The sequence below is a fragment of the Symphalangus syndactylus genome, chromosome 13 (assembly GCF_028878055.3).
Source record: "Symphalangus syndactylus isolate Jambi chromosome 13, NHGRI_mSymSyn1-v2.1_pri, whole genome shotgun sequence".
NCBI classification, from domain to species: Eukaryota; Metazoa; Chordata; class Mammalia; order Primates; family Hylobatidae; genus Symphalangus; species Symphalangus syndactylus.
Window position 1 is genome coordinate 47022620 of NC_072435.2, and position 16942 is coordinate 47039561.

Below are 16942 nucleotides of genomic sequence, written 5' to 3' on the forward strand. Positions count from 1 at the left end.
ACACTTTATTTCAGAAAATTACCTCCGTTCTAAAATTTCAGCCCGCCTGCTCAAAGACCAGAAGCCGGGAAGGTCATAAAATCCGAAATTTTAAAATAATTGTTATTATATTCTTTTCATTTGTGAATAGGCATACAGTATGTTATTTATAAATGCATGTGACTTTACACACAAGGTTAAATGCAAATACCCCCTGGGGTGGGCCTGGCTCAGCTCTCGGAGGAAGCCGCGCCTGAAGACTGCAGCCTGGGCTGTCACTCTTTCTTCACTCAGCCCAGCATCTGTTCTCATCTTCTGTCACTCAGGGCCTGAGAAGGTGGGGTTTTAAACGTTATCCAATCAGCGACGCTAGGCTGGGAACCGTCCAATCAGGCACGCAGCTGGAGCGGACAGGACGGCTTCCGGGATGTGGCGGGGCCTTTGTCTCTCTCTGCAGCCTGAGCTCCAGGTCTCCCCTTCACTGCTCTGTGTACTCTGCTCCTAGAGGCCCAACCTCTGTGGCCCTGTGACCTGCAGGTATTGGGAGACCACAGCTAAGACACCGGGACCCCCTGAAAGCCTAGAAATGGTGAGAGTGCCGGGTCGGACATCCCGAGAGAGGGGAAGGGCTGGTTGTAACCGGTGGGAAGTGGCTGTGGCGGGACTCAGGCCTCCCCGCAGTCAGCTCCACAGTCTGCGCCCCGAGTTCTCCTTGCCCAGCTCGGCCTCAGTCCCCATCAGCCATAAGATGGCGGCTGCGCTGACAGCCGGGACCCCAGGCGTCCTGTCTTTTCACTGCGCAGTGACTGTGCCCTGGCCTGGAGCCCTCTCTGGGCAGCTCTGCACCCGCAGCGCCGCGTCTTTCCCAGATTGTGCAGGGACCACGGGAGGGTCTTCAGGGGACAGTTCTGACTCGGGGTGCGGGTTCATGAATGGGATGAGCTTTGTTCCGTGGGGTTCCCAGTTCCTCTTGTCTTCTGTTAAAAATATATGGGAGTCACTACAGAAACACTAAATAATTTAATCAAAGAGTGGTTCAAAAATTGTGGAGCACCCATCTGTGGTTTGTAATTTGTGCTTCATGGGCAGGGCTTGAAGAAAAGACCTTTATAAAAAGCATGATGAAGAAAACCAAATTCAGTAATTGGTTAGATAGAGTTACATAGTTTCTTAATTTGTACAATAAAGGTGAAAATTTCCTGATTATGTAATCAGAGGTTAATTGGCAGTTTATAGTTGGTTAGGGCTGAGTTTTGTTTTTCTCAATGTAGTAATTTACTAAAAAATGCACTTCAGTTAGATTTTTTTTTTTTTTTTTTTTTTTTTTTTTTTTTTTTTTTGAGACGGAGTCTTGCTCTGTCGCCCAGGCTGGAGTGCGGTGGCACGATCTCGGCTCACTGCAAGCTGCGCCTCCCGGGTTCACGCCATTCTCCTGCCTCAGCCTCTCCGAGTAGCTGGGACTACAGGCGCCCGCCACCACGCCCAGCTAATTTTTTGTATTTTTAGTAGAGACGGGGTTTCACCGTGGTCTCGATCTCCTGACGTGATCCCCCCGCCTCGGCCTCCCAAAGTGCTGGGATTACAGGCGTGAGCCACCGTGCCCGGCCTAGATTTTTTTAAAGTAGGAACCCAGGGACTAGAGACACCTCCGTCTAATTGCCTGCCTTTTAATTATTTTCACAGTCCATGGGGAGCTGATTTTCCGCTGCATTTTTCACCTGTGTCCCAAGCAGGGTCTTAAGTCTAAGCCCCATTCCTCATTTCTCCAGCCTCCCTCTGGCTTGCAGTAAGATACTAAATTTCCAGTTCCTTCTGGTGTTTCCAAATGCCAGCTTTTCCTCCCTAATTCACGTTATCGCCTATTTGTCTTTTAGTATACTTTTCTATACCGTATTTTAATTATTTTTTGACAAAGCATTAAATGATGCTTTTTAAAAAGTTTGTTATCTGTAAATACTTCCCATGAGAAGAAAGCAAAGAATAATCCCCTGACACTGTATTGTTAAAATTCTCTGTGCCTCTTCTCCTTGTATCTTCTCTAGGCACAGAGATCTTGTCAGAATGTTTTTCGGTCAAGGTTTTCCTTTGGAAACTTTATGGGGTGATGTGTCCTCAGCCACCCTTTTAGTTATCTGGTCGTGGGTTTCAGTACTGTCTGGGGATAAACCAAGATATCCACCGTGGTTATGTCAGCTAAAGTGCCTAGTGAATATCAGCTTCTGGTTTATTTTCTTCCATAGAACGACCTGAAATATGGAGTGTATCCTCTCAAGGAAGCAAGTGGATGCCCTGGGGCTGAGAGGAATCTTCTAGTGTACTCTTATTTTGAAAAGGTAACCTCTTGAGACATTAAAATTGTCTACACCCAACCCAGCTTTCATTTGTTGGGGACACATCGCTGGTCAGCCAGTCAGATGCTGGCGCTGAGGGGAAAACACAGAAATAATGTATGCCCCCTGGATTGTCTTAGGGGGCAGAAAGATAATGAAATAAATATAGTGGAAGAAAAATAGTGTTAAAAAGCGAAAAATTTGTGACAGATAAAATAGTACCCCAAAAGACCAGAAAAACAAAAACAAAAAAACCTGACTCTAGTGAGATGGTGTAAGGACTTGCAAAGTAAAATGCACCTGGAGCAGTCACCGAGAAATACTGCAGTGTCTTCTGTATGGGTGGTTCGTGAGCACATAAGTGAGCAGGAGTGGGTGGAAGAATCTCCCAAGTGATGGAATGGCCTGGCTTGAAACATGAGTCAGACACATTTGTTTTTTAATCAGCACTGCGACTCCCTGGGTTTGTTACCTTGAAAATATTTGTTTACTTATTTTGACCTCACTTTTTTTAGCTCTAAATTGCATTATATTAGTAGGGCTTGAAAGGTAGGAAATTTTTTTTTTTTTTTTTTGAAACAAGTTTCACTCTTGCTGCCCAGGCTGCAGAGGGCTTGATCTGGGCTCACTACAACCTCCATCTCCCAGGTTCAAGCAATTCTCCTACCTCAGCCTCCTAAGTAGCTGAGATTACAGGCACACACCACCACACCTAGCTAATTTTTTGTATTTTTTTAGTAGAGATGGGGTTTCACCATGTTGGCCAGGCTGGTCGCGAACTCCTGACCTCAGATGATCTGCCTGCCTCAGCCTCCTAAAGTGCTGGGATTGCAGGCATGAGCCACTGTGCCTGGCAGGTAGGAAAATATTTACAAAGGGCATAAAAGAGGTGGGTTTTAGAAAAAAAATTAATATCTAATTGTATATCCCATTTGTTAAAAATTCTCCTTTACGTTTTTCTTTCCCAGAGTGAGTTTACAAGTTTTCTCAGGTGTGTTTTTTTTATGGCTGGGTGCATTCAAACAGAATTCCAAGGCTTAGCTTTTAGAATGCTAGCTACCAAGGAAAAGAATAGGGAAAAAATCTCTATTCTATTTTGGCTGTAGGGAATGAATACATTTCCATGAGATAATGTGGTAGATAATTGGTGAGTTACATAGATTCGTGAAAACATCAGTTGCTCTTTTTGCAGGGTAAATTTTTGACTAAATATCTCTGTTCAAATCCTGTTATCTTGATTTCTGAGTTTCATGCTTAATTTTATGAAATGAAACTTGGGATCACCTAGAAGTGTTCCCATATAACTAATTGTTTACTACATGGTTTTTAATGAAAACAATAAAATAATAGATATGTTGTCTGAAAGGAATGAGTACTTTTGCTTTTCTTATTTAGGTACAAAATGTAAGTACCTTAAAATTTCCTTCCCTTATACGAACACTGTGTTTGAGTAATTTTGCTGGATTTTTCAAACACATAGTTTCGAAAACCAAGTGAGTAACTCTAACATGGAAATTAAAGCTTGAGCCCAGTGACTAAGAGCTAAGGCTAATACTGAGCCTGCAAAAGGAGGTTATTAAAGGCCCACCTATGCGGTGGCTCACGCCTGTAATCCCAGCACTTTAGGAGGCCAAGGCTGGTGGATCACGAGGTCAGGAGATCGAGACCATCCTGGCTAACACGGTGAAAGCCCATCTCTACTAAAAATACAAAAAAATTAGCCAGGCGTAGTGGTGGACGCCTGTAGTCCCAGCTACTTGGGAGGCTGAGGCAGGAGAATGGCATGAACCCAGGAAGCGGAGCTTACAGTGAGCTGAGATCGTGCCACTGCACTCCAGCCTGGGCGACAGAGCGAGACTCCATCTCAAAAAGAAACAAAGAAATAAAAGCCCAGCTAGTTTTTTTCTGGGGATCCTCCCCTGCAGATATCCCAGTCTGCTCAACCCAGCCATGGAAGAAGCCTTTCTGCTGACACAGCCCTGGAAAGCTGGGGACCCACAGGCAAATGCAGTTAGGATTAAAATGAAAGGGGACTGAGAGGATCTTACTGATGATGTTATTGTTTTGAGGCAGTTTCTATGTGTAGCAGTGAGGGCAATCAGAGGTCACTCTCGTCACATCTTGGTTTTGGTGGGTTTTATTTGACTTCTTTATTGTAACCTGTTTTATCCACAAGGTCTTTATGACTTGTATCTTGTGCTGACCTTCTATCCTACCCTGTTACTTATAATGCCTAACCATCCAGGAATGTAGCCCAGTCAGTCTCAGTCCTATTTTACCCAGCCCCTATTCAAAATAGATTTGCTTTGGTTCCTCTGACATCTCCCCCATCTTTTTCACAAGGGCACACTTAATCCTGAGGGTTGTAGAGGGATGAAGATCCATTTTCTATAACTACTTCATGCTGAATAGGGGTGATGATATTTTCGCCTAACTATTCAGAGTTTTCTTGACCCTGAAACAAAGGATCAATGACATTTTATGCGAAGTCAAAAAATATTACTTTCATCCTCCATTAGTTCAGTCCCTTCAGTTAATTCCTGTTCTGTTTGATAGTCATGAACATTCCAGTTCTCGATGAATACTGAAAGTTTTCTCTCTATTCTAATGTCACAATTTCTAAAGTTATCACAAACTTGCATTTAAGAACATCTGTCGCTGGGCGCAGTGGCTCCTGCCTGTAATCTCAGCACTTTGGGAGGCCGAGGTGGGTGGATTATCTGAGGTCAGGAGTTCAAGACCGGCCTGGCCAACATGGTGAAATCCTGTCTCTACTAAAAATACAAAAAAAAAAAGCTGGACATGGTGGTGGACACCTGTAATCCCAGCCTAGTTGGGAGGCTGAGGCAAGAGAATTACTCGAACCTGGGAGGCAGAGGTTGCAGTGAGCTGAGATTGCATCATTACACTCCAGCCTGGGCAACAGAGTAAGACTCCATCTCAAAAGGAGAAAAAAATAGAACATCTGTCAAAGTTAACTATAAATCATCTTTTGAAGAGTACCAACACAAGATGATTGTCTGGATGGCAAAGTCTTAGGGCAGTCACAGTGAAAAAAACAAACAAACAAAAAAACCATGATTGACAAGGAAATTTGGTTAGCTCTGTGTCATATAATAATTTTATGTAACAGTTGTGATTATTAATGATGTTTTACCATGAAGTCAGCATGTTCTTAGACATAAAATAAAGTTGCATGGTGACTCAGACTGAGGATAGTTATCATATTAGTTATATTAGTCATATTAGAATTACAGGAATTTCCCTTAATTTTGGAACACATACCAATAACATATTTACACATAGTCCAAAAATAGTCAAACATGATCTCACATTTGACAGTCTTTTCTGTGTGATTTTTGTACTAAATAAGCCAAATTTTTACTATTTTATATTTGTGTATTATTTATGTCAAATCTAATTCTTAATGAATTTAAAAAAATTTTTTTTTTGGGGTGGAGTCTCGCCCTATTGCTTAGGCTGAAGTGCTGTGACAGGATCTTGGTTCACTGGAACCCCTGCCTCCTGGGTTCAAGTGATTCTCCTTCTTCAGCCTCTTGAGAAGCTGGATTACAGGCACACACCACCATGCCTGGCTAATTTTTTTTGTATCTTTAGTAGAGACTGGGTTTCACCATGTTGGCCAGGCTGGTCTTAAACTCCTGACCTTGTGTTCGGCCTGCCTTGGCCTCCCAGAGTGCTGAGATTACAGGCAGGAGCCACCATGCCTGGCCTCTTAATGAATCTTCATAGACAAATCTATCCAATTTTAATGTTTGACTGTAAGGTAATATTCTCATAAACCTTTTATAACTCTTCACAAAGTCCTTGTTGTTAAAGAGTAGATCAGTGCTTTAAGAGAAATCTGTCATTTTTATCTCAATGTTCAATTTCTAGAAAAAATAATATCCATTTAACTTTAGTCAGTATATTCACACACAGAATCTCTTTTGCAATTAAATTTTAGCAAATCTTCCACAATTTGTTTAAACCTTCAGTTTTATTCTAATTTAAAACATTCCTTTAACCTTTTAATCTAGGCAAAAAAAATCCACATTTCCATGTCTTCTTATAACCTTTATCAAAAACATATTTCACTTTATCTGAATTCCTTGCGTGTAAAACTTTTTTTAGTAGTCAGAAATAGATATTACAATGTTAACTCTTAGCAACTTTTACTTTTGATGAAAACCTTGGTAAGTAAGGAATTTTAATTACATACTAGGCGTGAAGTCTAGGACACAGACACAAGTGTATATAAGGTCTGACTCCAGTGTATTAATAGTTAAGGGGTGTGGCTAACTTGATGTGTCCCAGGCCTTACTTAGCTGTAAAGCAGGCAAGTTGTACGGTGAACAGTCATAGTGGCATTTTGAGAAATCTTAATTTAAGAGGCCTAATGACCTTTAAATTGTACATTTCTTGCATAAATTTCCTGTAGTGAATTATTTCATGACTTATACAGACCATCTACAACATGTTTGGGCTTTCTGATTTGTCCTAAACATCCCTCTTTTTAAATAACCAGTCATTTTACTTTAGGATAAGAATTTACTGTACAACATCTTTTCTTATATAAAATCTCTTTTCTTTATAACCTTTGTATATTTAGGGGACATGGCTAATTCCATATGTCTCAAGGCCTTATTTAGAATCTGCTGACTTCAAGATAGGTAAATTGAACAATTTTTAAAAGTCAGAGAGCCAATTTATGACCTTAAAGTATTTGGTAATCTAATATGTGACCTATATAATTTAGATCAAATGTTTATATTTTGAAGACTTTTTATTTTCCCAATGATCTTTAAAACTTTTTATTTCCAAAAGATTACTTGTCACATGAACTGAAAGGCGTTACACTTTTAACTTTTCTGACAAAACATTTGATTTAAGCTCTTACTATTTTTAAACCAATTAATCAGAGTTCTTTCATATCACATACACAACACATATAAATACAAAGACAGAAGATTCAGTAGTCGTAAGGTTTTTCTTTGTGAATTTATATTTTTTTTTGAAGTAAAGTTTGTATTATTTTAATTATTTTTATGTATAGAAAACTCAACAGTGTACATTTAACCCAGTTTAGTGGCAAGTTCTTTAGTCTTTGCCTTTTTGAGCTTGGCGATCTGAGCCACAGACTTGAGACCCAGGGCCTTCCCTCCCCAGTGATGGCGGATCTCATCCTATCTGTCATTGTAGTTGGTCCTGATAGCTTCCCCCAGCTTAGCCAAAGCACCTTTGTCTTCTGAGTTAACCTGTGTGAAGACAACAGTGGTGCAGGTCTTCCTGTGGACTAGACATCTCAGTCTTACCTTCCCCTTGATAATGCAGTAAGGGACTCCCATTTTATGACACAGGGCAGGCAAGAAGACAACCAGCTTGATGGGATCCACATCATGTGCAATCACCACCAGCTGAGCTTTCTTTTTCTCCACCAAGGTGGTGACAGTGTTAACTCCTGCTTGAAGGACACGTGGTCTCTTAATGGGGATGTCTCCTTTGCCAGCAGCTTTCTTCTTGGCCCGGGCCAACAGCCTCTGCTTCTCCTCTTGCTTTGTCTTTGGTCTGTACTTGTAGGCCAGCTTAAGCAGCTGAGTAGCTGTTTGGTGGTCCAGGCCCTGGGTGAACTGGTTAATCACAGAAAAACACTTCAGCCGCTTATAGAGGATGGCTCTTTGCTGCTGCAACCTGGTATAATGGGGCCATTTCGGGTGAGGTCCCTTTTGGGCTGGATGTCCTGCCCGGTGCCACAATTCTTAGGCCTTTTCTCAAGCAGGAAATTCACCACTTTCTTGGCCTCCTGCTTCTTCACAACAGCAGGGGCTGCAGCCACCTTCTTCCCCTAGCCCTTCTTCACTTTTGGCATCTTGGGTTGGGGGAGGAGAGCTTCTTTGTCAGTTTCTTAATTGGATTACTAGTTTCAGGGTGGAGCCCAGGGCCAGGAAAGCATGTTGTTTTTATGGCCTAATAAGTAAACAGAGCTGGAAAACAAAACAGATCCCCCTAAATTAAGGGTACCATTTTTACATCAGATCTTGGATCTAAAAAGGAGAGAATTAGTTAATCCCAAGGGAAATCTTATTTCTCAGTAGGGATTGGGGATACCTCCATATTTTCTAGGTGGTCAACAGTGTGTTTCTGTGATCCAAATGTGAAGAACTGAGTATTTCCCCATAATTGCCATTAGCCATTCCAAAAGTATATTTCTCACCTAGTTATTACCTGCCAAGGTTCTTTTATAATGTGAAGTAATTTCTGATACCCCCCAAAGTCAAAAACATCAGATAATGCAATGCAAAACGAACAGAACCTTAGATTTTGAGAAGGCTCTATCCACCTTCAATTTTTGGAGTTTCATGAGGAAAAAGGGGTGTTTCTCAAAACAGGGCCTGTGGCACCTCTTCTGTTTTTCCCAAGGTGTCACAGGCTGTTAGAGCTTGAATATCTGCTTTACTTAAGCTGACTTTTAACCACAGTGGTTTTTTTTTCTTTTGGAATGGAGTCTTGCTCTGTCGCCCAGGCTGGAATGCAGTGGCACGATCTTGGCTCACTGTAATCTCTGCCTCCCGGGCTCAAGTGATTCTCCTGCCTCAGCCCCCTGAGTAGCTGGGACTACAGGTGAGTACCACCACACCAGGCTAATTTTTTGTATTTTTAGTAGAGATGGGGTTTCACCATGTTAACCAGAATGGTTCGATCTCCTGACCTTATGATCAGCCCACCTTGGACTCCCAAAGTGCTGGGATTACAAATGTGAGCCAATGACCACAGCGTTCAGTGCTCTTTTAAAAAGTCCTTTTAGGCTGGGCGTGGTGGCTCACGCCTGTAATCCCAGCACTTTGGGAGGCCGAGGCGGGCGGATCACAAGGTCAGGAGATCGAGACCATCCTGGGTAACATGGTGAAACCCTGTCTCTACTAAAAATACAAAAAATTAGCCGGACGTGATGGCGGGCACCTGTAGTCCCAGCTACTCAGGAGGCTGAGGCGGGAGAATGGTGTGAACCCGGGAGGCGGAGCTTGCAGTGAGCCGAGATTCCGCCACTGCACTCCAGCCTGGGTGACAGAGCCAGACTCTCCGTCTCAACAACAAAAATAAATAAATAAATAAATAAAAAGTCCTTTTAAATTTCTTTTTACCACACTTTAGTCAGGTCAAACAGCCAATATCTCTGGCTTTTGAATTTTACCAAAAGTAACTTCACAGGTGTTCCGAAAAGAAAATTCAAGATGGTTCCTGGAGGGGAAGAGAATCGACAAATGGTAAAGCTCACCCAAATATCAAACAAGAAAGTACTGATTCCCTAAGCTGGGAGTTGAATCCTGAACCTGGGCCACCATTGTGATGGCAGAGACCAGGAGGAAATACTGTCATGTGGTCACAAGGTCAAGCTTCCAAGGACATGACTGAGCACTTTTCTGGGCCATCTTGAACAGCAGCCTTAAGGGGTCCTAGGCCTGCATTCTATCCTAAGGTATCCCTGTTAATGACAGAAGAATACAGAAAGACAAATTTATAGCACAAAGTACAACAAATTTGTTACAGCTTAAGACTAACCTCACAAATGCATTTCCATATTAATTAGAACTTTACATAGAAGATAAACAGTATTTTTTTTTTCACCATTCATTCAATCAGTTTGCATAGAGAGGCTAGAAGTCTGGTCAGAAATTTGTACCCTTTTGCCAGCATGCCAGGCTTCTGGGTTCCATTTCCCTGAGTGGCCCTAGTGACGTGGCTGGCTGCACCACAGCCCTGGGGGCCAAGCCACAACAAAAAGAAAAATTGTCATTTTCTGGCCAGATCAAAATATATGTGACAACACAGACATTAGCCACTCTTCTTAGCAACCAATGTGAAACTGGCAAGACTTATACTTGGCCCCAGTTGGGCCATGTCATTGTTAATTCAACCTAATAATCAGGAGTTTTATCTTGTCTCTAGGCAAGATGGTTACTCTGAGTAATAGAAAATAAGAAAGAGAAAAAGCATTGTCTGTGGCAGGGTGGGAAGGCAAAGAGCTGAGGGGGGCCAGAGAAAGACCTACCGATTACAGAGATAATAAAAAGTTCAGGTGGCTGCTTCTTGGTAGGAAAGAGATTTTTTTCCAACAGTCCCATTAGCACTTAAGTTTTCCCTTTTGGACAAGAAAAAGATCCCCATGTCCCATGGTCCTGTAGATGCCTAATTCTGTCACCCATAGCCATCAGCAAAGAGTGCAAGACAGATTAATTCAAAGAGAATAGCAATGAATATCCCATAGTGTCAAACTAGTTCTTAGCTGAGACGGATTTTACTGAGAGGGATCTCTGACTTTCTAAATCTTAGGAAGGAATATAACCTTTCTAAGCTCGGCCTCAAATCCAAGTTCAGTCAAGCATCCTTGTCTTTTATTAAGAGGAGACTTTAACCCACTGTATCCTAGGAGAGACTCTAATTCTCCTGGGTTGTGCCTCTAACCCAATCCCATCCTTTACTCATGTATATGCACACTACTCACCCAAAGTCAGCCAGTTGGTGCACGCAGATGATTTTCCTTTGAGTCAGAGGTCTCTTAAGTATAGTCCCTTTGTGGCTGCCAGAAAGATGTTAGGAAAGAAGTTCTGATCCAGACCCCAAGAGAGGGTTCTTAGATCACGCTCAAGAAAGAATTGAGGGCGAGTCCATAGAGTAAAGTGATAGCAAGTTAATGAAGAAAGTAAATAAATAAAAAAATGGCTTTCTCCATAGTTGCACATTTTTATGGTTATTTCTTGATTATATTCTAAACAAGGGGTGGAATATTTATGCCTCTCTTTTTTAAACTATTTTAAGATAACTTCCTGATGTTGCCATGGCATTTATAAGCTATCATAGCACTGGTGGGAGTGTAGCAGAGAAGACAACCACAGGTCACTCTCATCACCATGTTAATTTTGGTGGGTTTTATTCAGCTTCTATACTGCAACCTGTGTTATCAGCCAGGTCTTTATGACCTGTATCTTGTGCTGACCTCCTATCTCATCTTGTGAGTTAGAATGCCTAACCATCTGGGAATGCAGCCCAGTGGGTCTCAGCCTTATTTTACTCAGCCTCTATTCCAAATGGAGTTGCTCTGGTTCAATACGCCTCTGACAGTCTGTATCTGGCTATGTGATAAATAAGAAAAGAGAGCACCATCTAAGTCATAATGGGAAGGGTGCTTCTTTCCATAAACTATTTCTAGAGAACACAAAGGATGAGGATTTTATTAATCACAGCTATTTACCCAGATTATGTTTGTGATTCATCATTCCCCACCTCTTTTCTTTGTCATATACATTTCTTCCATTTGACTTTTCCTGGGTTGTACTTTTTATAATAAACTAGTAAGCATAACTACAGTGTTTTGCTGAGTTCTGTGAGTAGCTTGATCTAATTATTGAACTTGAGGAAGGCTGTGGGAGTCCCCAGTTTTTTTCTTTTTTGAGATGCAGTTTCACTCTTGTTGTCCAGGTTGGAGTGCGGTGCCGCGATCTTGGCTCACCGCAACCTCTGCCTTCCAGGTTTAAGCGATTCTCCTGCCTCAGTCTCCGTAGTAGCTGGGATTGCAGGCACCCACCACCATGCCCATCTAATTTTTGTATTTTTAGTAGAGATGGGGTTTCTTCATGTTGGTCAGGCTGTTCTCAAACTCCCAAACTCAGTTGAGCCACCTGCCTCAGCCTCCCAAAGTACTGGGATTACAGGCCGTGCCTGTTGGGAGTCCCCAATTTTTTTTTTTATTATTATATTTTAAGTTTTAGGGTACATGTGCACAACATGCAGGTTAGTTACATACGTATACATGTGCCATGTTGGTGTGCTGCACCCATTAACTCGTCATTTAACATTAGGTATATCTCCTAATGCTATCCCGCCCTCCCCCCACCCCACAACAGGCTCCGGTGTGTGATGTTCCCCTTCCTGTGTCCGTGTGTTCTCATTGTTCAATTCCCACCTATGAGTGAGAACATGCGGTGTTTGGTTTTTTGTCCTTGTGATAGTTTGCTGAGAATGATGGTTTCCAGCTTCATCCATGTCCCCACAAAGGACACAAACTCATCATTTTTTATGGCTGCATAGTATTCCATGGTGTATATGTGCCACATTTTCTTAATCCAGTCTATCATTGTTGGACATTTGGCTTGGTTCCAAGTCTTCGCTATTGTGAATAGTGCCGCAATAAATGTGTGCACGTGTCTTTATAGCAGCATGATTTATAATCCTTTGGGTATATACCCAGTAATGGGATTGCTGGGTCAAATGGTATCTCTAGTTCTAGATCCCTGAGGAATCGCCACACTGACTGCCACAATGGTTGAACTAGTTTACAGTCCCACCAACAGTGTAAAAGTGTTCCTGTTTCTCCGCATCCTCTCCAGCACCTGTTGTTTCCTGATTTTTTAATGATCGCCATTCTAACTGGTGTGAGATGGTATCTCATTGTGGTTTTGATTTGCATTTCTCTGATGGCCAGTGATGATGAGCATTTTTTTCATGTGTCTTTTGGCTGCATAAATGTCTTTTTTTGAGAAGTGTCTGTTCATATCCTTTGCCCACTTTTTGATGGGGTTGTTTTTTTCTTGTAAATTTGTTTGAGTTCATTGTAGATTCTGGATATTAGCCCTTTGTCAGATGAGTAGATTGCAAAAATTTTCTCCCATTCTGTAGGTTGCCTGTTCACTCTGATGGTAGTTTCTTTTGCTGTGCAGAAGCCCTTTAGTTTAATTAGATCCCATTTGTCAATTTTGGCTTTTGTTGCCATTGCTTTTGGTGTTTTAGATATGAAGTCCTTGCCCATGCCTATGTCCTGAATGGTATTGCCTTGGTTTTCTTCTAGGGTTTTTATGGTTTTAGGTCTAACATTTAAGTCTTTAATCCATCTTGAATTAATTTTTGTATAAGGTGTAAGGAAGGGATACACTTTCAGCTTTCTACACATGGCTAGACAGTTTTCCCAGCACCATTTATTAATATAAATAGAGAATCGTTTCCCCATTTCTTGTTTTTGTCAGGTTTGTCAAAGATCAGGTAGTTGTAGATATGTGGCATTATTTCTGAGTGCTCTGTTCTGTTCCATTGGTCTGTATCTCTGTTTTGGTACCAGTACCATGCTGTTTGGGTTACTGTAGCCTTGTAGTATAGTTTGAAGTCAGGTAGCGTGATGCCTCCAGCTTTGTTCTTTTGGCTTAGGATTGACTTGGCAATGTGGGCTCTTTTTTGGTTCCATATGAACTTTAAAGTAATTTTTTTCCAGTTCTGTGAAGAAAGTCATTGGTAGCTTGATGGGGATGGCATTGAATCTATAAATTACCTTGGGGAGTCCCCAATTTTTAAACAGTAGCTCAGAATCATAGATGAGCCTATGGGGTTTGTCACTGGCATCTGGAATGAGGACAATGTTGTGGGACTGAGATCTGAATCAGGGTCTATGCTGACTCTGGGTGGGTGTCAGAATTCAAATGTTAGACACTGAGTTGCTGTTGGAGAATTGCTTGGTGTTCAGCAAACTCTACAGATTTGGTGGCAGAAGAAAGATATCACAGAGCCCTGTCCTGGTATAAAACTCTGAGTGTCTGCAAATGGGAGGCTCTGCTGTCCTGCACACAGGCTTTCACACTGCCCATTGTCTTGGGATCCCAGGGCTCATGCCAGGAATGAAGAGGATGAAAACTTCAAGGAAAGGAGCTCTGATGACAGACCCCCTTTTCGCAAAGCTGCCACCACAGGATTCCCACCCACTCCCAAACATGCCCACTAGACATTGATGTATCCACACCCCTCCCAGCACTAGGCACTACCCTCAGGAATTTCACTACAGCATTGTTGATTTTAGTGTTTCTTGACAAAAACCCCCAAAAGTGTCTACAAGTCTCCTGGCATATCCCCACACCCAGACACTGAATCTGCAGCAACAACCTGTTTTCCCCACCAACCTAGGGTTCTGGGCCACTTGTTCATAATCTCATCTGCCTGCATGCACACAAAAATAAATCAGAGTCCAGCCTCACCTGGGCCACCAACTGTAGAACGAACAACTCCTTGCACCTACATTGCATTCTTCCCCATGCATGGATTTTTTTTTCTTTTAACTTTTCTTTTTGGTTAAGGGGTCCATGTGCAGCTTTGTTGTATGGGTAAAATTGTGTCATGGGGGTTTGGTGTAGATTGTTTTGTCACTGAGGTACTAAGCGTAACACCGAACAGGTATTTTTTTCTGATCCTTTTTGTCCTTTCATTCTGCATTCTCAACTAGGCCTCAATGTCTGTCGTTCCCTTCTTTGTGTCCATGTGTTACTATTATTTAGTTCTCATAAGTGATAGCATGCATTTGGTTTTGTTTCACTTTAGCTTTCTAAGGATAATGGTCTCCAGCATCATCTATGTTGCTTCAAATAACTTAATCTTGTTTTTTTTTTTAATGGCCACATAATCTTCCATGATGTTTATGTACCATACTTTGTTTTTATTAAATCTTCTACTTTATTTAATTAATTTATTTGGAGACGGTGTTTCACTTTGTCACACAGGGTGAAGTGCAGTGGTGCAATCTTGACTCACTTCAGCTTCAACTTTCCAGGCTCAAGGCACCCTCTTACTTCAGCCCCCAAAGTAGCTGGGACTACAACCATGCACCACCATGCCCAGCTAACTTCTTTTTCTATCTTTTGTAGAGATGAGTTTTGCCATGTTGCCCAGACTGGTCTTGAATGCTTGAGCTAACGCAATCCACCTGCCTCGGCCTCCCAAAGTGCTGAGATTACAAGTGTGAACCACCTCACCCAACCGTACCATATTATTTTAATCTAGTCTACCATTAATAGGCAATTAGGTTTGTTTTATGTCTTTGTTTGTTTGCTTGAGATGGAGTCTTACTCTGTCACCCAGACTAGAGTGCAGTGGCACCGTCTCACCTCACTGCAACCTCCGCCTCCTGGGTTCAAGCAATTCTCCTGCCTCAGCCTCCCATGTAGCTGGGACTACAGGCATGTGCCATCACGCCTGGCTAATTTTTGTATTTTTAGTAGAGACAGAGTTTTGCCATGGGATTACTGTACAAAGCCTATTATTGACTTTCTAACAGCCATTCTGATTGGTGTGAGGTGGTATCTCATTGTGGTCTTTTTTTGCTTGTTTGTTTTTTGCATTTCTCTAGTGATAAGTGGTGAGCATTTGTTGCACATGCTTGTTGGCCACGTTTGTCTTCTTTTGAAAAGCATCTGTTCATGTTTTTTGCCTACTTTTTTTTTTTAGACAGAGTCTTGCTCTGTCCCAGGCTGGACTGTAGTGGTGGGACCTTGGCTCACTGCAACCTCTGCCTCCTAGGTTCAAGCTATTCTCCTGCCTCAGCCTCCTGAGTAGCTGGGATTACAGGTGCACGCCACCACGCCTGGCTAATTTTTTTGTATTTTTTTAGTAGAGATGGGGTTTCATCATGTTGGCCAGGCTGGTTTCGAACCCCTGACCCCATTGACCCCATGATCCACCCTCTTCGGCCTCCCAAAGTGCTGGGATTACAGGCGTGAGCCACCACACCCAGCCATTTGTCTACTTTTTAATGAAGTTTTTTTTTTTTTTTTTTTTACTCTGTGTTCTGTTGCCTTGTTCTGTGAGTCTATTTTTGTACCAATACCGTGCTGCTTTCGTTACCGTAGCCCTCTAGTGAGTGTGGTTTGAAGTGGGGTAATGTAATGCCTCTAGCTTTGTTCTTTTTGCCTAAAATAGCCTTGGCAATTCAGGCTCATTTTGGTTCCATATAAATTTTAAAATAGTTATTTTTTAGTTAACAATGTTTTGGTAGTTTGATACAAATAGCATTGAATTCGTAAATGTCTTTGGGCAGTTTGGCCATTTTAATAATATTGATCTTTTCTATCTGTGAGCATAACATGTTTTTTTAATTTGTTTGTGTCATCTCTGACTTCTTTTGTTGTTGTTGAGACGGAATCTTGCTCTGTCACCCAGGCTGGAGTGCAATGGTGCGATCTCAGCTCACTGCAACCTCTGCCTCCCTGGTTCAAGCTATTCTCCTGCCTCAGCTTCCCAAGTAGCTGGGATTACAGTCATGTGCCACCATGTCTGGCTAATTTTTTTTTGTATTTTTAGTAGAGACAGGGTTTCACCATGTTGGTCAGGCTGGTCTCGAACTCCTGACCTCATGATCCGCCCACTTTGGCCTCCCAAAGTGCTGGGATTACAGGCGTGAGCTACTGGGCCTGGCCATCTCTGACTTCTTTAAGCAGTATTTTGTCATTCTTGTTATAGAGATCTTTCACCTCCCTGGTTAGCTGTATTCCTAGATATTCCATTCTTTTTGTGGCAATTGTGAATGGGATTATGTTTTTGATTTGGCTTTCAGCTTGGATGTTGTTGATGTAAAGGGATGCTATTGATTTAGCACCCTGAAACTTTGCTGGAGTTATCAGTTTAAACAGCTTTTTGCTAAGACTGTAGAGTTTTGAAGATATAGAATCTTGTCATCTGAACATAAGGATAGTTTGACTTCCTCTCTTCTTTTTTGGATGTCTTTTATTTTAATCTTTTTCCTGATTGCTGTGGCCAGGACTTCCAATTCTGTGTTGAATAGGAGTTTTGAGGGAAGGCATTCTTGTCTTATGCCAGTTTTCAAG

At 42.0% G+C, this 16942-nt stretch overlaps 1 protein-coding gene and 1 pseudogene across 1 annotated transcript in view; one reads left to right on the forward strand and one right to left on the reverse strand.

Moving 5' to 3' along the window:
• The first annotated feature begins 368 nt into the window (after nucleotides 1-368).
• Nucleotides 369-16942, forward strand: part of LOC129459395 (zinc finger protein 431-like) — a 53325-nt gene continuing 36751 nt past the window's right edge. The window contains 2 exon segments of the mRNA XM_055236111.2: nucleotides 369-568; nucleotides 2220-2312. Coding sequence (XP_055092086.1) covers nucleotides 566-568; nucleotides 2220-2312 — 96 coding nt within the window. The 5' untranslated portion in view covers nucleotides 369-565.
• On the reverse strand, nucleotides 7385-8178 carry LOC129459411 (large ribosomal subunit protein eL8-like; annotated as a pseudogene).